The sequence below is a fragment of the Pyrgilauda ruficollis genome, unplaced genomic scaffold, assembly GCF_017590135.1.
Source record: "Pyrgilauda ruficollis isolate IOZ18807 unplaced genomic scaffold, ASM1759013v1 scaffold29, whole genome shotgun sequence".
In the NCBI taxonomy this organism is placed as follows: domain Eukaryota; kingdom Metazoa; phylum Chordata; class Aves; order Passeriformes; family Passeridae; genus Pyrgilauda; species Pyrgilauda ruficollis.
The window spans coordinates 8,509,251-8,530,483 of NW_024524266.1; the positions used below are offsets into that span (position 1 = coordinate 8,509,251).

General features: G+C 43.4%; 1 protein-coding gene across 3 annotated transcripts; it reads right to left on the reverse strand.

The window, feature by feature from the left end:
• Window positions 1-3,891: 3,891 nt before the first annotated feature.
• Window positions 3,892-21,019, reverse strand: ASB11 (ankyrin repeat and SOCS box containing 11). 3 transcript variants are annotated; one of them, XM_041472331.1, is made up of 8 exons: window positions 20,813-21,019; window positions 17,738-17,817; window positions 14,689-14,796; window positions 13,073-13,223; window positions 12,739-12,873; window positions 11,613-11,804; window positions 5,354-8,404; window positions 3,892-5,005 (listed from the first exon to the last, which is right to left on the reverse strand). In XM_041472331.1, the coding sequence occupies exons 1-7, from the start codon at window positions 20,988-20,990 to the stop codon at window positions 8,280-8,282; spliced, it is 969 nt and encodes a 322-aa protein (XP_041328265.1). In that variant the 5' UTR covers window positions 20,991-21,019; the 3' UTR covers window positions 3,892-5,005; window positions 5,354-8,279. The 3 variants fall into 3 exon arrangements, with proteins under 3 accessions (XP_041328265.1, XP_041328268.1, XP_041328266.1); XM_041472334.1 differs by having other exon boundaries at window positions 14,689-14,890; window positions 20,813-20,859; XM_041472332.1 differs by lacking the exon at window positions 20,813-21,019 and adding an exon at window positions 19,457-19,605.
• Between the last annotated feature and the right edge of the window lie 214 nt (window positions 21,020-21,233).

Below are 21,233 nucleotides of genomic sequence, written 5' to 3' on the forward strand. Positions count from 1 at the left end.
TGATGGGCACAGCCAGCACATTCCAGCTGTCCTCACAGCAGGACCTCCCAGCAGCTCCCCTTGGGGACAGCTGCCAGCACCTTTCCACTTCTACAAAATGCAATTTGTGGACTTACACAAAAGTTACCCCAGAATCTCCTAAACCCTTGTCCAGAGCTGGGACTTCTGCTGGCTTCTAAAAATGGGCTTCAGAAAGCAACACTGCCAGCTCAACTGCTTGAGCAATAATGGCAGCCAAAGAAAATATCCCCAGACCCTGCGTCTGGGTCTGTTCCCTCCAGCATCCCAGGCATGGCAGGTGCTCCCATTTTCTTTTGGTAAGGATTTTTAGCATATTACTAAGGTGGGTGAAACTACTCAGCTGCCCTGAACAATGTACTTGTCTCCCTGCCCTGCTCCTGGAAGATGGCATGTGGTGCAGTGGAGAAGAAGGTGTGTAGAATAGTTAAGCCCATAGGATCTGAACTGTTCCCAACATTATATTCAGGTCAAAGAAATCCTCTCACCTGGTGTTGGACAGAATAGCTGCTTGGATCAGGAGCTATCCACAGTTTCTCTGTTCAAAATGCAAAGTTGGGACTGCAGTAAGCAGCCAGCTACAGCAGTAGTGTGCCTTGGTAGAAGTTTCCTTTGGTGTCCATGAGCACAGCTTGGTTTTTGTTTTGCATGAGACTGGAAATCCTCTGAAACAGCCAACAGATGCCGATTCACAATGCTGATGTTGTAAAAATAAGAATTTCTCTTCCTAAAGCATTATGAGCTGAGCACAGTGACAAGTATACAAGTTTTGTCTTAGTACTGTAGCCAGCTTGGCCACTCATCTGAATATCTGATGCTGCAGAAAGAAAACCTCTGGAAAATGATATACAGAGTGCAGGGCTTACCTGAGGCATAAAGATGGAAATGTGTGGCAGGACTGCCTGACCCTGCCCTTCCTCCAGCTGTGGGACATGCCTGGTGCACAGCAGGCTGCAGATAACCTGCACCTCACCTGGTGTGGGTCACTCTACATCAGCTCCCAGCATCATCCTCCATGTCCCAAGCCAGGAGTGCCAGAGCCTCCCTAGGACCCCACAGGCCTTTGGTGGGTGGTGGGCAGGGAGGGTCTGCAGCCAGCTCTTGCCTGGCCGTGCTGCAGACTCCTGCACCCTCAGAGCCCACGCATCCCCTCAGACTGCTCGGAGGAACCATTTCTCCACACACCTGCCCTCTTCAGAGCAGAGCTGGGAGCTGTCTGCACATGCAGCCCACAAAACAAGAGTTCTCTAGTTCATTCTTCAGCTTGAAAAGGTGGTTAGTATTTTCTTATCACCTGTTCTTGTGACAGCATTGGGGCAGGCATCTGAAGATCCGGAACAAGCCCCTCACTCAACTTACTGTTTCATCTGAAGACAAAGCTTGCTACTAGAGATTTGTACCACCAAAGAGAATTATCTGTTAAAATATGCCAAGGATGAGCCCTTTTAGTCACATGCTTGAGATGTACTAAAAAAAAAAAAAAAATAGAAAGAAAGGGAAAAAAAAACCCATAATGAGTAATTTAATGGTCCGTGACAAAACCATATTTTTTCCCAAGCTGCCGCAAGCATGAAAAGCCCAGGTATTTCTCAGCCATTTACAATGGATAACTAGCAGACAGGGACATTTTCTGCACAGTAAATCATTTCAGCTCAAAGACTTTTATAAATATCAAATGAGGTTCCATCCTGCCAGACACCCAGCAGAGCAGCTGTGGTGCCCTGCAACAGTGGCTGCCCACAGTGAGTGGGAGGGAACATTTTGGGGGTAAAACTGGAAAGCACTTTGAGAAAAAAAGCAGTGTCAGCTCAGGGGGAAATGTCTTGCCCTCTCTACACCAACAGCCTGTAGGAACCTGTCTCTGGAAACAAGCTGGAATTACTTTTACTTGTTGGCATTGATTTAGAGGAAAGTTTTCATTGAAGTCTTGGAAATTCCCGACCCAAAAAATGTGTTTCTCAGTCACTGTAATTATTCAGGATGCCATGTTTAATATGTATGTCTCCTGTAAATCTGTAGTGACCCTGAAAGCATAAGTAGCAAATAAAAATTACCACATTCATTAACTTGGAGCTACTCTGGGATATTTGAGGACAAGTAGTCTTCAACAGGTACTCAGTAATGGAAGGCACAAAGCTGCTGGGACAAAGTCAAAGTAATTTTACAAACATCAGGCTACAGGCAGCAGGAACTCACCCTCTGAAACAGTTAAGAGCAAGCGTCTCCCTGTAGGATAATGAGACACAAATAATATGCAAAGGATGACCCTCTGGGCCAATGTCATTAAAAATATTTCAGTTTACTCACATTATGATAGAGACAGAATGAAAAGGGATCACTGATTTCTACGTAGTTTGATGAGTACACTTTCTTGGTTTTAATGCAGAAAATGTGAAAACTTTGTTTTGACTGTTAGTAAACCCTATCACCCTCATGGGGATTGGTAAACCAGCCTTCAAACACATTCAGGGCTACTGTCACTGCCCATAACAATGCACATTTGTCCATTGTGACCAGAGTAAAATAGGTATTTAGTCAGCGTCTAGTGCAAGGAAAGTGCAGAGAACAATACCCCTTCCACCCCCACCAAAAAAAAAAAAAAAAAAGATAATTTGGAATCATGTTTGTGAAGCTGGAGAATTATATGGGCAACATAAAATGAGTAAGTCTGTGGAGTCTTTAATTCTTCTCTCCCGAAGACAAAAACTTGCACATTTCACTCACATTGCTAGGACAAAAAAATGAAAGTTAGAACAAGTTTTCTCTGGAAATCTCTACATCTCCTTCCCTTCCCATTCTGTCTAATTTCTATTTTGTTAGGGCATGTTAGCCTCTATAGCCAGCAGGTAGACCTGGCAAAAAATGAACCATTCACCACAAAATTATACTGCTAGCAAGCCCCTGGTAACAAACAGCTAAAAATATGGCAGGATGCTGCAAAACTCGCAGAATTGTAGAATGATTTGGGTTGCAAGAGACCTTAAAGATCATCGAGCTCCAAACTCCCCGCCATAGGCAGGGACATCTTCCATGAGACCAGGTTGCTCAAAGCTCCATCCAGCCTGGCCTTGAACATTTCCAGGTGCCCTAAGGAGCTCCACCATCCCATGGTTACTGCAGCCAAGGCTTCCCCTGAGCTTCACATTCCCCACCAGCATTTCCTTCTTGGGGAGAGCAAAGTTCAGCCCAGCAGCTCTCCTCGCTGGCACCTCTGTCACTTGGAGAAAGAAGTTATTATTAATGCATTCCAGGAACCTCCTGGTTTGCCTGTGCCCCACTGTCTTGCCCATCCAGCAAATACTGGGACAGCAGAAATTCCCCATGAGGACCAGGGCTTGTGAATGTGAGGCTGTAAGGGTCTCATCCGTTCAGTCTCACTGGCCAGCTGGGCTGTTGCAGACCCCACAATAATGTCCCTACCCTCCCTTTAATCCTGACCCCAAAGACCTCAGGCAGCTCCTCATCCATGCCCAGGCAGAGTTCCATGCCCTCCAGCTGGTCATTGGCAGACAGGGAGGCTCCTCCTCTCCATCTCCTCTGCCTGCCCTTCACAAAGATCCTGTGTCCTTCCATTCCAACATTCCAGTCACAGGAGCCATCCCACCACATCTCCATGATGACAATGAGGTCATAGCACTGCAGGTATGACATGCTCTGCTGATTCATCTGTCTCCCCCCTTCCAGATGTTGTTCTCAACTGAATATGCAAATTATGCTTTATTCTGCAACTCCTGGTACCCTTTATTGAAGATTTTTCAATTTTAAACCTGACATAGTTTTTCATTTATTTGCAGTATACATTGTGAATTTCTACAAATAGTATAAAATTTAAGAATAAAGAAATTTTCAAGAAATAATCAAATTAGGTAGAAGTTCAGTGTGGAATAATCTGTATTTGACAATAATATATTATACATCTCATGCAGAACATTAAAAAAAAACAAACAACACAGTGAGGAGCAATTGGCATGTGGGAAATGGTGATTTCTGAAAAAAAATTACACAAAGGCATCAGGAACCATCACCCCAGGATACAGGTCAGACAGATTTTTCAGCTAAGAGTCAGTGAATGTATTTAATTTTCATTCTTATCAGACTTGCCCTAATGCCATGCTGGACACACCACCAGTATTTTCAGTCCAATAAAGACTGCAGGGGTGTTAAATGCCAACAGCAGGGTTGTGCTGCATGAGTAGGTCAGGCTTGGCACAGAAAGGTGCAGGGCAGCCCCTGTGTCTCCTGTCCTGCAGAGCTGGCAGCCGTGCAGGGCAGGGAGCGGCACTGAGGGGACTGCAGGGGTCGCACAGGGCAACACAACATTTATTTCTAACTTGTGTGGGGGGAAGAAATCTGAATGCCTTGAGGAAGATGTTGGCCAGGCTCAAGTACCCCTGAGGGAAGAGAGACAGAAGATGATCCTCCCATCCCACTGCCCAAAGTGACACAGCCCATCACCAAAGGAGAGAGCACACAGGTGGACAGACAGACAGACAGACAGCCTCCCTCACAGCCTGCATCTGCCTGGGAAGGTGGGTGTTGGCACCTCAAGGCAGATGAGGGGAATTTCAGTTCCTACAGTATAACAAGTTTCAACAGTCTAGCATTTCCCTACACTTTTTAATTTCACTCTCTGAATGACAAATTCGACTGGACAGACAGAAATTCACAGGCTCCAGATCTGCTGTGAAAAGCTGAGTCCCAGAGAGGATGGAGGATAGTTAAATACCAATAGCAGAGTTGTCCTGTAGGAACAGAGGTCACCTTGAACCCAGCAGGCTGGTCAGGAGATCAAAACAGAGATCTTTTTGGAGCCAAATCAAAATGAAACTTGTTTTCCTAGATACCTTAAGACATTGTTTCTTAAGCCCTCTCAGAATGTGTCAGCCTATTTATGCCCACTGTTGTATGTTCCCAAGGACGTGGCCCATTGGCCAGAATGCTTGCAGAGAAAACTCTGGGAAAAATTAATCTCAAGCTACAGGGAAACCTGTGGAGCCAGGTTTTGGGCAGGAGACTGAGAGAGCACTGTATAGCAGTGGAATTGCAGCACATAAAAATGTCTGTATCCCCAGGCAAACCATACCTTACCCAAACACCTGATTTTTTTTTTTTTTTAATGATCACAGAATGACAGAGAAGACACCACTTCTTTTAGAGAAAATAGACTTTGTGAGATTAATTTCCCTTCTCCTACCTTCAGAAAAGCAGCTGACAGATGTTTTCCAAACTCATTTTGAAAAATCACCAAGACTCAATAGCCTCATAGAAAATTGTCCCAGTCTTTCCTTATTTTCACGAGATGGCATTTAAAAAAAAAAACAAGCTACAGGGAAACCTGTGGAGCCAGGTTTTGGGCAGGAGACTGAGAGAGCACTGTATAGCAGTGGAATTGCAGCACATAAAAATGTCTGTATCCCCAGGCAAACCATACCTTACCCAAACACCTGATTTTTTTTTTTTTTTAATGATCACAGAATGACAGAGAAGACACCACTTCTTTTAGAGAAAATAGACTTTGTGAGATTAATTTCCCTTCTCCTACCTTCAGAAAAGCAGCTGACAGATGTTTTCCAAACTCATTTTGAAAAATCACCAAGACTCAATAGCCTCATAGAAAATTGTCCCAGTCTTTCCTTATTTTCACGAGATGGCATTTTTAAAAAAAAAAAAAGTAAAAATACTTCCTCCAGCTGTTTCCTCAGTATTTCCATGCATTGTTTGACACAAAGTACAGCCAATGAAAATTAAATGGGTAACTTCATAATTTGAGGTAAGAGCAAGAAAGTCTAGGTAAAGTTTCTAAGGAAATTTCTTAATCTCAGGACTTCTGAACCTCTAATTTATTAAAGCTGTCAGACTCTCTGATATACAGAATTTCAGAGAGAAGTAAGTCTCGAGGAAGAAGGAAAGGTAAGGTGATTTTTTGATAGGAAGCTAATATCAGGAATAAATATAGGGCAGCTTCTCCTGCTTCTTGAGATAAAACTTTCTGAGAGGCTGAGTAGACTTTGCATTTTCTTAATGGAGATACATTTTTTTCAATTTAAAATCCTATGCAAGTGAAATACTGCTTTCATTGGTGATCACAGAAGGAAATCAATTCAGCATTACACATTTTGAAATAGATCCCATAAATTGCCTTAGTCCCTGATTGCAGTGCAAGTCTGACAGCTCACTCAGCTGAGAGCTGAGCCTCTGCCTCTCTGTTTAGAGAGCAGGTTGTATTCTCACTGCCACCTTATTAGCAGAGCAAGTGAGTTTGCAGTAAAGATAGAACTGAGAGGGATCTGCTGACATCAGATTAATATAGACATTTCTTTCTTGACAGTATTTGATTTTCAAAGGCTCTTGAGAATTTAGTGTTCAAATCTCTGAGTTTCATGATGTATTATACCATACAAGGTCATTGATGTCACTGACAACTTTATGGGCAATAGCTCTTGCCATCAGATAACATTCAATATGTGCAAACACAGGCTGAAAACTGCATCCATTTTTGGCTGTAATGTTGAAGGTCCAGTCTCATGAGCTGCTGAGAGCTCAATTTATCTCACTTGTGCTGAATTAATCATAAAGAAGTATGGGAAACATTAGACCTTTGTCTCAGAGGAGCTGTCAGGGTGACATTAAGGGATTATTAGCATTGAACCAGAGACTGCTGCTGCTGGAGCAGGGACAGGAGCCTGAATGCTGTTGGAAGCCAGTCCTGTGTCCAGACTCCAGGAGGCAAATTCCCTCTGACTCAAGATGTATGGGCAGTGAACACTGGTGCCAGTATGCCTAACTCATAAAGAAACCAGTACATTTCCCAGCCTGAAAATGTGTCAGCAGCCTCTTGCAGCTGTGAAGTTGAGCAGACTGGAGACAGAGTCCTTTTAATTCTGCTTCACATTTTACTACAACTAGTGAAACACCATTGCCTGTCTCATGGCAGAAGTTTACCAAAACTTGGCTCTGAAGAAATGTTTTGTCCCCCAGAAGAACCTGCCCAAGAAAAATAAACAAATCTTTACAAACAGGCACTGAAGTGTCACTGTACACCACATTTTTCAACTCGAAGAGGTGCATGCTTTCAGCCCTGCTGTTTCCAAGCTACTAATCCTCACATTATTTAAACTAATACCACAGTGGACAATTATAACACTCTAAAAATCCTTTCTTCTAGGGAGGTAATTAAAGCCTCTAGAACAGGGGGCGAGGGAGCAGACAAGGCTGCAAACCACTCCTGGTGAGGAAAATTCAACAAGGACAACATTTGGGTGATGCACAGTCATCTTTAGTGGCCCTGCTTCTCTCCAGCTCCACAGCCCAAGGACTTACCTTGAGAAATGTCAAAGCACGCAAAGCCAAAAAAAAAGAAAGCAGCACTATTTCCTTTGCTTTTCTTTAAACCTTGCAAAGGATGGACACTGAAATATCACTTACTATGGCTATAAAAACATTTGCAGTTCTGTCACGGAATTAAACTATGAAAAAATTTTCATGTAGTGAATACAGCCAGATCTCAAGTGACATAACTTTGGAAGGATTTTTTCTGGAAGAGATGAAAGGGTTTTTTAAGACTTTCACACAGTTTTGTGGGTTTACTCGAAACCCCTGCACTTGATTTCATAGCATCACTTGTACCTCCAAGGACAAGATGTGTTAGCACTGGGGATAGCTGTGCTCAGGGCTCAGGGCTGTACAGTGGCTGCACAGCCAGAAACTGCTGGAAATTGATAGGGCTCCAGCAGACAATAGGAAGGAGATGAAAGGATGCAAAATCAAAGCTGATAAAAGATGTGCAGTATATTGTATACGTTTGATGTTTGTCACTGAAAGCTTTCACATACTAATGGAAGAAAAATATCCACTGCCTTGATTTTGACATTGAGATTGGAGAGACAAAGGGAAGAAGCTGCACAGATATTGCACAAATAAATATAACCCTAAATACAGGGGATACGTCTGTGTCTAAGTGGGTGAGTGGACACGTGTATTTGCACCTACAAACACGTGTCAAGTGAGCTGTTTATGTACTAGAACTTCTCAGGCTGGTGTGAGTCCTTGTGGCAATAGATTGTGAGGGAACTGTACCCATGATACCATTCACTGCCTGTGAAAAGTTGTTTTCAATTTTCACTGTCACATAGCAGCCAATGTTTGGTAGCCACAGAAGACAGTAAATGATGCCTTTGAGTTTTTTTTTCTTTGATACAATAATCTTGGAGTAAACAACCATTTGTTCCTCTTTCTTTTCCAGTCCCAAGGCAGCCCCAGACTTATCGATAGAGGAGGAAGCTCTGCAGTGGCTCAGGCAGGTGCAGCCTGGGGATTCTGCGCAGGCACGACCGACCCAGATGCCTTCTGATGCACAACCGGCACAGCTGGGCGAGGCTGGCAGGACCTGGGGGGAGACAAAAGGCAAGAATGAGCACCCTCAAACCCAGCACCAGTGTCAGACAAAGCAACAAACACCAGCAGGATTTGCAGCTCAGACCAAGCACTACACAATGACTTGCTGAGGTCAGGGAGAGTTAGATACATTATTGTTTGTATTAAAGTTGTGTTGTCAGAGTTGGTTCAGCAATTTGAAAGCTGTGAGCACTAAACACCTTTTTCTGTATGCACAGCTAGGCTGTTTGGCATCTTTTCTTGAGAAAACACCTAAAGAAGTGTCTGCACTGGAGAGAGAGAGCTCTGGAATGCATAGTCCTTTTTCAGGGTATAACACAACCCCCAGCAGTTTTGTGAGGATAAAGGATAAGTACAGTTAATTGTTCATATATACAGAACATGCTTTTTCCTGCTACTGGTGCCTCAGCAGGTATCTGCACAAGTAGTATCTACAACTGTGCCTTTTTACATGACCACAGTCTCAGAATATTTATGTTAGTCAGTCCACCAGCACTCCTCAAAACATTTCTTACTGTGACATCTAATTTTAGCTAAATCTGACTGAAGGGAAAACTTTTGAAGAAAGGTCTCAAAGATAGAAAGTCTTCGATTTTTTTTTCAAAAAGACATTGAGGATAAAAAAATAAAATAAAGAAAGAAAGAAAGAAAAAAAATATGCAACAACAAAAAACAAAGATGAGAAGATGTGCAGTGTTTTTGCCCTTCCCTTGCTGCATGTGAGAACTCTTATTACACCTCAGAGGGTCGAGTGGTTGGAAAGCTGTCAGAGGACTCCTCCTGGGCAATGGCTGGCACAGGGCTGCCCACAGTGGTGCTGCCCCAGGGTTTTCCCTGCAGGGTGACCTGGAGCTGTCCCCACCCCACCGTGGGTAGCTGAGGTGAATGCCAGGCACAAACCCACTGGATATGAGGCTCCATTGCTTCTGCAATGCAAGCTTGCACATGCAAACACACCCTGCCAGTGAATGTGTCCCTGCCCCTCCTTCACTTTCCTCTTGCCACAGCTGCTCCAGGTGAACCTTTACACCTGCCCAGAGGTGCTCAGTCTTTGAGCCCTCTCTTGCCCTTCCACTCCAGTTTCTGTCCAAACAGTAGCAATCACTGCAGAGTTTGACAAGTAATAGGTAGAGATGTGGGCTTAAAGGCCTCTCCTTATATCTTACAGATAAGCTTCATAATCTGTGCTTTTACCACGGGAAAATTTAGGAGTTTAAACAGGCTGATAATATCCCCTCTGAGAAGAAATTAATAGAAAAATATGGGATATATAAAAAAGAACTTTTGTACTACTGTCACTGGAAGTGAAGAAAGAAACTACCATCTTCTAAAGCACTCAGGAAAACAGACACATTTTTATATTTCACATCACTTAAGAGCTAGTGAGAGGAGAAATTAAAGGGACCCATCCAAGTAACCTCAGTGGTGAAGTTAGGGGTGGAGAAACTCTTTAACCTGAGGTACTTATTTTAAACAGAAGGACCTCAGAAAACACAGAAGCAGGGGAAAAGAGTAGCTGCATGTTAAGCACAGCAAAATATCTGAAAGCAGGACCAAAGGTGAGGGAACTGAGGAAACTTCATGCCTGAAAAACAGAGTCAAAAGGAACTGAAATGCCTTTAGAGCCTTTCTGACTGTAAGGGAGCAGAGGGTGACAAGGTGGGAGTGGAAATCAAAAGGAAAGTTCAGGAAGAGAAAATTTTTAATATTATTATTTAATAATAATTAATATCTACACCAACTCTGATTCACACAGGGCAATGGTAGCAGCACACTTGGCAGCACTGCCTTTGCTCCCACAGTCTGCCACTGAGCTCTGGGCAACTCAGGTATGGGGACAAAAGTCACACAAGGTGAGAAGCATTCAAACAAAATTCCTCCCAGAAGGTTTTAGACGTGACAAATTAAAGCTCTGCATGAAAAGTCATGGAGAAAGGGAACAGGACAGAAGGATATTAAGCCAATGTTTTGTTTCCTCCTTAAAGCCCACCTGTGTTCAGAGGGCTGGGACAAAGCCTGTGTGCAGCAGTGACATTTATTAATTTACCATGCCAGAGCTGTTTGGAATTGGGCTTTTTGTGCACATCAAGCTTAGGTCCTTGGTGGGTTGTGAGCAGGCTCAGGAAGGTGGGAGGCCTTGCATGGGGGGAGCACCATTCACCCTCCGAGTCAGAAGAGCCTCAGGGGACACAGACCAGCTGAGAGGGTACCAGTGAGCTGGGAAACAGATTAGAGGGGGGGGGAACTGATTCAGCAAGCCCATAGCACAGGGATGTTGCTCTTGGATGCATCAAGTTCTGGCCAAATGTTGTGCAGGAGAAAACAGCACAAGAGGATCCTGATTTGTTTCTGCTCAGAGGTTCCTTCCAGTAAACTGGAAGGATAATTAATTGCAGGAAGCCTGAAGGTGAACAGCAAAGTGCTGGTCTGACACTGTTCAATTAGGGATGGAAGAAAAGACTCTAGTTTTTAGAAGGTGAATTAGAAGGTAATTTAATGAAGGTAGTGAGTTTTTTATAATGTGACTTGCTAAGGTGAGACTTGATTGGTCTCAAAGTAAAAACTTCTCACACTATTGGTGAGCTATGAATAGTACACATTGGAGAACTATATTTATAAACAACGGTTACAAAAAGAAAAATAATAATGGTTTTCATTTTTTTCTCTAAGTTTCCCAGAGAAAAATTATCTCTGTTCTTTCTTCAACTAAACTGAAAATATCCGCACTGGTCTGTGCTGGGATTGCAGCCCCGTAAACCACACGGAAGAGCAGTGAAACTGAAGAGTCACCTGGCAAAGAGCTCTGCTTTCTCCTGGCAGCCAAGGACACACTCACCCACTGAGCCATGGTGCAAGACTGAACACTGGATGGTGATACTAAAATATTATTTATTAATAAACTTTCGTGGTAGTTTTTAGCACTAGGAGTCCCACTAGGTAAATACATATGATTTTCCTTCAGTAGACAGGAAAAGAAAGCACAGAATAACTGCCTGATTTACCTGCTAAAACCACATCACCAGGTGGCAGACCTAGCAACAAAACAGATTTCTCTGTCATGCGTTGGAGGTTTGAAGGCAGTAGAGAAGGTAAGAGAATTTATGTGAAGCATTACTTATAAAAGCAGTTAAGAAAATATACTTAGGTAAAGGATACAAATACTGCTTTACTTAAAAAAGGAGAAGAAAGGAAACCATTACCTTCCCGAAGCAGAAGCGCCTGCTCCACTTTGCTGTGGGGTGTGGCAAGATCCAGGGCACATTTGAGGTCAGCATTTCTGCATTTTGGGTTAGCACCATAGTCTGTCAGCAGGACAACTATCTCCACACTGGATTTCCTGGCTGCCGCGTGCAGGGGGGTGTCCAGTCGCCTCCCCACGTTCACATCGGCTCCTTGGGTGAACAAGAGCTCGTGGTTAGATCTGGTGGGCAGCAGGGGCTGTCTGAACCTGCATCACACAGGCTGGTTTCCACCAGTAGCCTCAGCAGAGGAAGGGGAAGGATGGCACACAGGACTTCCCCCATCTCTCAAGAGCAGCTGTGCAAAGCCCAGCAGGTCAAACACCTGCTCTGGCAGAGTGCTCTGGGCCACCAGAGCCTGTCTGCAATGCTCAGAACTGAGCAGCCTGACCTTCAACCCCAAACATGTTCAAAGCCTACCATATGTTCTTTAAAGTTTTTAATGGCATAAAATCTAATATGGATTATGTTAATTTAATTGCCAGAGGGGAAAAAAAAAACCCTGAAACCTTTAGGTATTTCATTGTAGTAAGTCTGGGAGCACAGCAAGCAAAATGCTTGCCCCGGACTGGCTGGGCACAGCAGGGCCACACTTTGAGCAGGTGTAAGTCAGCTAATGCACACTGACAGCAAAAATTTATGCTAGATCATAGCCTGTGCCTGGACCTGCAGTGATTATTCTTCCAAGCAGCTTTACTGCTGCTCTCATCATCCACCGAGGAGGAGGTGAAGTTAATGGTTCTGATAAACTGCTATGTTAAGCAAGAGTTGATTTTGGTCAGTAATATTAGCCAGGATTTTCTGTGCTTCCTGTTACCATGCTAGAAAACTAAAATTCTGTTTTCACATTCAGATAGCCTCAGGGAAATGTCTGTAATTAAGAAGGCTTTTCACTTAGGAAATCATAATTTCTTTATCAATACAGGGGAAATTTTTAATGGCCTCAAATGAGTCTGACAGAGTCAGGCTCCCAAACAACTCTTGTGGAAATAACCCATGATGTTTTAAGTAGAGAGACAGCTCAGAGAGACCAGCAGCATTGGCTCACACCACCACAGCTCTCCCCCTGCCCCTTTTCCAGGTGTACCTAGCTCCAAAAGCTTCTTGACACATTCTGTTCTCTGGTACGTGCAGGCCATGTACAGAGGGGTCCCGTGCTGTGGGTCTTCTTGGTCAATGTCAACCCCATGGGCCAGAAGGGTCTCCATGCACTCCCTGTGACCTGTGGAGGGAAGAGCTGTCACTGAATCGCTGCAGAGCAGAACACACCCAGATACAACTGTGAGGCACAAGAGCAGTGAAAAAGCCAAGCCTGTTTATCGGTACTGAGATGGAAATAATTTTTTTAATGCTTTGTTAATGACAAAAGCCGCATTTGTCACGTAATTGTTGGCCGCACTCACACCCCTCACACCCATCACCTCTCTTGACTGCTTCGTGGATGGGTGAGGGCAGGTGGCTCCCCAGCTGTGCCTTGGCTCCGAATTCCAGCAGCACGCTGACACAGGCTGCGCTGCCACTGCAGCAGGCGTTGAACAGGGGAGTGACCCCGTCGATGGTGGCTGCGTTCACCTGCAGTGGAAGACACGCTCAGGACAATCCGGTTTGAGACACGCCTCCTGTGCGCACCAGAAGTGCATCAGAGTGAGACTCTTGCCTTGTTTAATTTCAGGAACTAATTTATTTACAGCTTTCTGAGTTATATGTTGTGGTATAACATATATAACATTCTCCTTTTGTGTCTGCCCTCTTTCCCAGATAGTTAGTGCCATAAGGCAGAAACCCTGCCTGCTCTGAATGTTCCTGCTGGAGCTGCTAAAAAATGCAATTTTCTATTTTTTTTTTTTTATGTGAAGAACTTAAGTATCTTCAAGATTCTTTAGTTTGCACCAGCCTCAAGGTGGAACACCCTCAAATGAAAATGGCTTTGCTTTTTAAATGAAAACGTTTGCTTTCTGTTTAATACTTTCATCTGAAAACACATTTCCAGCAAAAGAAATTTTCATAGAAACATAATCCCAAACAGAAAAGGAGCATGAAGGAGTTGATATGCATGTGTGTCTATGCAAGACAGAAATTTTCTTCCCCAGTTTCTGATGTAAAGACCTGGCAAGAACCACTATTGCCATTCTCCATTGGGACAGCAGAGCTGTGGATCACAGAGTCACAGAATATGCTGATTTGGAAGGGACCCATTGGATCATGGAGTCCAACTCCTGGCCTGGCACAAGACACCCCAGGAATCATACCATACCCCAGTTTATGCTGTGTTTAACTACGAAGAAAGCCCTCAGGGCCAATTTATGAAGCAAATCTGCATGTCTTTAACTCTGTGGCACACTGGAGAAGAGCAATGGATTATGCAAGCCCATGCCAATTCATGAAATTTCCACCACCCTCACCTCCTCCCATTGTCATCAGGCAGGTGTGGCTGAAGCTGCTGGAGGCACTGGAGGTCTCTTGACTGTTTTGGTGCTCCTTGGTTTCTTGCCATATAAATTTTACTTGAAAACCCAGCTGACATAAAATTATCCTTATATATTTCACCCCTTCCTTAATCTCTGTTGTGAACATGTCTCTGCCTTAGGTCCAGTTGTGAGAATTGTTATTTTATTAGCAGATAAAATGTTTAATTGCTTCAAGCACATCCATTTTTACTTACATGAGACTCCCAAACCTTCCCATAGAAAACCAGATGTAATTCCAGTGATCACTGCTGAGGGGGGAGGGGGGAGGGCAAAGGTGTGAGTTACTTTCTTCAAGGTTATTTCACTTAGCATCTTTCATTCGTTTTCCGTCAATCGTGACTATGTTTCACACACAAAGGGAAAACAAAAGAGAATAAAGGGATGACACAAGGGGGAGACAAATCTATCACCCAGGGAAACAGAACACTGTATTGTTTTTCCACATTTCTGTCTGAGATGTCCACCTGCATCTTGGCCCTGCCACCTGGACAGCATGTCCAACATCCCCACTGATGCCAGGAGCATCCGTTCCCAGGTGCCCATGTCCCAGAGTCATCCCCAGGACTTACCTGGGCACCGTTTTCCAGCAGCACCTTGGCACAGGCCACGTGGCCACCCAGGCAGGCCTCGTGGAGAGCAGACACACGGTCCGTGGTCACCAGGTTCACGTTGAAACCCTGCAAGCAGGACCAGGGCGTGAGGGGAAGCCCTGCCCTGCCCAGCTCCTGCAGGGCTGCTGGGGTGCCCGTGGCAGGGAGAGTCATGTCAGAGCTGTGTCCAGGGAAAGGGCTCAGGTCAGATTGGTTCCATGATTTCTTGTCCCCACAAACCACAGCTGGTGACGGGGTTAAAGAGGAGCAGTCACAAGCTATGCCTTCTAGCTCTTTATGATGCACTGTCAATTGCAGGAAAGGCTTCACATTCTTTAATTTATAAGGGTGGCACTCCCTTCCCTACTAAGTCCTGCACCAGGAGCTACAGCTGGAGGGATTCACCTGAATGCTTCTGGCACAGGTATCTGCAGCTCACCTGGAGCTGGCAGCTCCTTCAGTGGGGAGATTCCCTAGGATATGATTCATCCCGTGCTAAAGCAGCTGTTTCCAGCAGGACAGACAAATTGTATCCTAAAAGTTCTTTCATTCACTACATGGGGTACCCAAGGGTGTTTCACTCAGAGGTAATAAGTACATGGTAAACCTGTAAGAGAGATGAGTCAAATTCCACCCACAAATCAGTTCCGCTTATCTGACCACCCAGGAAATATTTTACACTGGAAGAAAGAACAGTGATGTACAAATCACTGTTGATTTCCTGTTGATCACTGTTGAATGCCTTATTTCAGGTGTTTTTCTAATTGACAGTTGCCATATCTATTCCTACACAAAGACAAACCAAACATATTCACAAAGGGAAAAGCAGTTGTCATCCTTGTTTTCCACTGAATGCAACTAAATCCCCTGGTAATTAGAATTTTACAGCCATGGGTGAGAACAGGCCGGGAAGCAGCTCCATTTTCGGCTTGATGTCATATTTTGAAGCACTGTTGGTGTCTGCCTGACGTGCTATAGACAGGGCAGCTCACGAGATGGCAGCAATGCACTTTTTAGTACACAGTACCCAATGCAATGGGCAGAAAGGAATACCTGGGAGCAACCTCGCACAGCAAAAAAGGCAACAGCCCTGACGCCGTGAGTATTAAAAGCACTGTTAACACTTCAGGCTAAGCATTACCTGATAGAAAAACAATCTTTTTCAGTCATGTGAAAATATTATTAAAGTAAAAGTTGTTGGTAAAATTTCTCATGCATTACAATTATGGCAGGGGAACAGAGAAAACCTTGAAAAAATAGAGATTATTCCATTTTCTAATTGTATGGTTGTTTCATACTTTGTGATCAGCATATTCCTTCAAGATTAATTCCTTCTAGATACTCCTAATAAGGAGTATTCTCAATCATTATTCATATATACATGTATATATATATTTAACAAATAGAACTCAGTAATATCAAGTGAAAGAATAAGCACTGATATCTTGGGAAAAACAGCAATTCCTTCCATCACAAAATGGAGAATAAGTTGTGGATCTTACAATGGCTGTTTGCCAAACATCACTCATGATAAACCTTGTTTTCAATGGACATGAAAAATCACACCCTTTTTTCAGGCACTGAAACAGACATTGGTGAGTTCTTGAGCCATTTGAAAACGCCAGCACTACATCACCTCCCTGTGTCCAGGCATTCCCTGGGCAGCCAGAGCCTCAGTGGCTTTCTTGAAAGCTATGGTGCTGCAGTAGACACTTCTGAATGTCCCACAGATACTCAAGTACAGTCCCATACTTCATTTCAGGCTAGTAGTGTAACTTTATTAGAAGCAATGAGCAATGATTATGCTGCTCCATGAACAGTTTAATCCCTGCATTCATCAATCTGTGGTGACTCAGCTCCAATTCAGGCTCTACAGATCTTGCTGCCTTGATCTCTTTTCATCAGCAAGGATCTTCATCTTTTACTCCCAAAATTAAATGTCTTCAGGAAAAGGAGAAATAGTGAATTACCTAAATGATATAATCACACCACTGGGTGCTTCCTCAGTGTACAGCCATGAGCAGTGCATAACCAGGACATCTGGTGAATAAGCACAACACCAGGTGCTCCACGAAGCAAGTGGTGTAAGGTCAGCATAAATGGAGATAGAGGGGTCAGAAAACCATCAAATCCCTAAATGAATAAAGCCTCTTTATCTCTAACCTCCATCACTTCCTTTTCCATAAAAATCACTTTATGTCAGAAGGTGAAGGAAATAGGGATCAGAAAATGGGAGGGCATATACTGTCTGTAAACAGCATCCTTTTTAGCTGCAGCTGTGCCTCAAGAGGTCTCTGGAGAGGAGGCTTTCCCACTGGCAGCTCCACTCCTTGAGGATGTTGTCCATTAGAGCTGTGGCCTCTGGTAATAATTATTTACCTTGGCTATAAAAAGTCTGATAGCCAAGTCAAAGCTTTACACTCAGGGACTTAATTTCCCTGCAGTTGCCTTGGGGGCAAGAAGGAGAGGGGGACAGTAACCTATTCATGGAGACACTGAGTTTAAGCAAAGGTGGGAAGGAAGATTATTGGCAGAGCACAAAGGACCATAACCTCTTTTCATATCCAGCTACTTTTCATTCTCATGTATCCTCTTCTCCTCTCTTCCTTTTGCCTGAACTCTCGGCTCCTTTTGGAGCAGAGGGTTTCAGGCTGACTATAAAAGGCAAGATGAGTTTTATAAGGCATGCCTTTTTAATGTTTTGGGGTTTTTTTAATAGCCTACATTTATATATTTATTATCCTTATTCTCAAGCCTAGTTGCATGTTTCATCATTGAAAAAGAGCACAAGGATCATTGTTTACTATATAGCAAGCTGCAAGCTGTGATAGTCTTTGTCCCAGGCTTGTCCCTAGCTTTGTAACTGAGCAAACTCATACATGCCCAGAGGTGTTTGTGCTGATATATTATTCATGCAGCCATATTTCGTATGCCCTGTTGCAGTCTATTACCAGCTCACCAGCCCATAAATGCAATTCATGTGAAACCACCTTGCTTCCCAGCCTTTTCTTTCCCTGTGGGTTTTTACCTGTGCAATCAAGGTTTTCAGAGAGAGAAGGCGTCCCTGGAAGGCAGCATCATGAAGAGGGGATCGGTCTGCCCAGCTGCCTGAAACAGCAAATGCATGGAAGCTAATTCAGGGATGCAGCAAAAGCAGATCTTGAGAGGACAGGGGATGCACAGCCACATGTAAATGCAGATCAGGACTGAAATCAATGTGGGCTTAGCAGTGAAACTGTTTGATGAATTAATTTCAGCAGAACAGCTGAGGGATCTGCAATCCTGAGAAAGCTGGCTGCTCACTAAGGGACCTAAACAAAAGCTTCTTGGCAGAACTTGTAAAAGAACAGCTAAAAACATGTTTCAGCAAAGATCACGAGTTTAGTGCTGTTGGGTCTCACATGGAGACTTCAGAACCCTGCAATTCTCCTACTCAAAACTATATCAGCCTCCACCTTTCCTTGGGAGCTCTTGTCAAAAATTGCATCCCAGCGTCTCTGACACTTTGCTAAGAGCCTCATAGCAGGGTTGACTTGTCCATCAGATGAATTCTGGCATGTCCTTGGCAGTTTTATTTCCTGAACTGACAATTTCATAAATAACATCCTCCCTCTCAGACTACCATGTAACAGGTTTAATCATTCTCTTCACTGAAATATTTTAGAAAATACATGGAAAACCAAATTCTGCCTGAAGGCTTTACTTTTCTTCTTTAATAATTTTGAGATGCTGAACTGTTCAGGCTCCTTCACGTAGGCTTTCTTGCCCTTTTTCTTATCCTAATCTATTTATGTGCCAAGAAAAATAATTCTTTAGCCTAGCTACCACCTACAGGCATAGACATTCAGCTACGGGTTAAATCCCTGCCACTCAAATAGAGGGCAAATTTACTTGTCCTATATTAAAATTTATAACCATCCTGTGACACAGTGTGTAGTAAGTATTTCTCCAAAGGCCAGCTGCATTTCCAGTGCCACAGGACAGAAGCAATACCAGTGTTTGCATTCATGCTCTGTTGTACAGCAAACCCGTGGGCACTGTATTTGAAACCCTTGTCCTGTTCAATTTTTTCAGCTATTCTGCACACGAGAGAGAATGGAAAGGGTGATTTATCTCCATTTCACATGCTACCCAAGGCAGGGAGAAATCAATGAGAGGCATGGATACATCCATGGGGACTTGAGGGCAAGGAGGTTTTACCCTTGGCCAAAGGAGTCTCCTTCTGTTACCCAAGGACCAGGATGCACTTCAGCTATTGGAGTTACAGTTTTAACTATAATAATTACTTTTGTTTCCATTTATTTAGGGAGCACTTCCTGGGATCCTAAGGCAGGAAACTGGCATGGAAAGACCGGCTGGCACATTAGATGGCAAGGCTCTGAATGACACATCAGTCAAAATGATGGAAACGGGAACCAAGTAGGGAGAAAGAAACTTTCAGCCTTCCTGAAACCCCCCAAATACGCCACACCTCTCGTCATGCCGGCAACAGAAACAGGCAAGTTCGGTTCAGAAAGTCAGAAGACATTGCAAGTGACAAAGCCCAGAGCCCTCATACAGCAGGAAGATTCAGGAGTTACTCAGACAACAGAGCTACAGGGCCTTATTTAACCTTTTATGCAGAGTATAACTCGTGCGAGTGCGTGTTCTCACATGCACTCCCAGGGCATTCCCAGCGCATGTGTGCGCACACAGCCTCCGGACAACACACACTCTGCACGCTCCCACGCCAGCCACCACAACCTACCTCCCTGAAACGTGTGGCAAATATAGTTCCCATATGGAGCACATCTCCCCTGCTCAGCTGGGAGTGACATGACTGAAAGTGCTCTTTTTAAATGCCTACAGATAAATTATGCAGCCCTGCTGCTGCTGCTGCTGTGCTACTGCACTGCAAAGAGAAAAGGTTGTGAAGCTCTGGCTGTAATATGATATAGTGCCCCAGCAACAACATCACATGATCTTACATTTTGTAAGATTATCCTTAATGGCTTTCTGCAAATGGCGACTTGCAGATAAAAATATGTTATGGCCTGCTGAATTTCAAGGCACCTCAGTAAGAACCTGCTTGAAGGGAAAACTGCTGTTCACCACGTGTCAGACTACGATTGCACAAAGGTTCTTGGAAAAAATGACAGTAACAAACGATTGGAATTATATTCTAGAGAATAAAAAAATAAGTTAATAACCAAGACATGCCTGTATATATACAGACTTCATAAAGGCTTTGTCAAAAATGCTTGGCTGCAGTATTTCTCTTGGCCTGATCTTAATCTCCCTGCTTTGGGTGGCCATCCCACACCATCTGTGCTCTGATGCCATTCCTGTGCCCGTTCATGATGGCACAATCACAAAGCAAGTGCCCAACGAATGAGTCACACAGAAATGTGTGATGTCACAATGCTGATCAGAATCTGCAGCTAGGAAAATAAGCCCTCATTAGCAGTAAATTGAAAATACCGTGTCATTTAATTAGTGGAATTAACAGGAATGCAAACACATGCCTATTCATTATCATGGCAGTGATCTGAAGGACTAAAATCACTTGAAAAAAACCAAAACCATGACCTGCTAAGTAACCTATGAAATACAATGTATTCTTGTGCTGTGAAATTTTCTGAACAATTTTAGCTGCATTCATTTTTATCATTTGATTTAACAAAACAAGGATTCTTTGCTTGCATTCATAAAGTCATTAGTTATATCCTCCTAGCATCTCCTTCCAGAAAATCAATGTGCTAAAACTTTTCCCTAAATATTCTCTGGCAGTAAAACTGGATGTTTAGTAAAACAATCTGTAACCACTGATAAAGAACACCTTGTACTGAGAACAGTTTTTTTATTTACCATAGTGCATTGACCAAATGTCGTCCTCATTCTAGCTGGGTAATTGTTGGAGTCTCATATTTTGCACACCTAAACCATGCCAACACACACTGACACTGCAAAGACCTCAGAAATGGGAGGCACTTCAGGTTAAAACATTTACCCCTGCATTTAGCGAAAAATCCCTCATTTCATGGCGACTTGGTGATTTAAATCTTCAGGTTACAAAAATGTGGCAAATAAACATTTAAATGTTAGAGTCCATATTTTACTTTACCTGGGACTATTCCATAGATCTCTTCTGCTATCCTGGCAGCTTCTTTTCTGTTTCCTTTAACAATATAGAAATGGGTCAGCAAAGCCAAGGAAATCTTAATTAAAAGCTTGAAGCAAAACAAAGCAAAAATGGCAAAATAAATGTTAGTGAAAGAATGGAGTATAGAACTGCCCTCCATTTTGGTTTGCTCTTTGAATAGTTTCTCAGGTTGGATAAGTTGCACTGAGCTATTCTTGGTATCATATGTCATCTATTTTAAACCCTTCAGGACCTGCTGTTCCTCAGTTACCAAAAATACATCCTGGTTGTATTTGGTATGAGGTGTTTGATGCTAAATAACAGTATCAAGGATATTTTGAACATCTCTGCATACAGGAAACAAATGAGAAAATCCTTTCCAAACCTACATAAATGAGAATAA

What these genes read in the sequence shown, in the direction of transcription:
- ASB11 (XM_041472331.1), bottom strand. Translation starts at nt 20,990, where the DNA reads ATGGAGGGCAGTTCTATACTCCATTCTTTCACTAACATTTATTTTGCC. An exon ending in TGAAAACCTTGATTGCACAG is followed by an intron (nt 14,797 to 17,737) that starts GTAAAAACCCAC and finishes TCCTGCTTGCAG; the next exon opens with GGTTTCAACGTGAACCTGGT. An exon ending in CCACGAAGCAGTCAAGAGAG is followed by an intron (nt 12,874 to 13,072) that starts GTGATGGGTGTG and finishes TTCCCTCCACAG; the next exon opens with GTCACAGGGAGTGCATGGAG.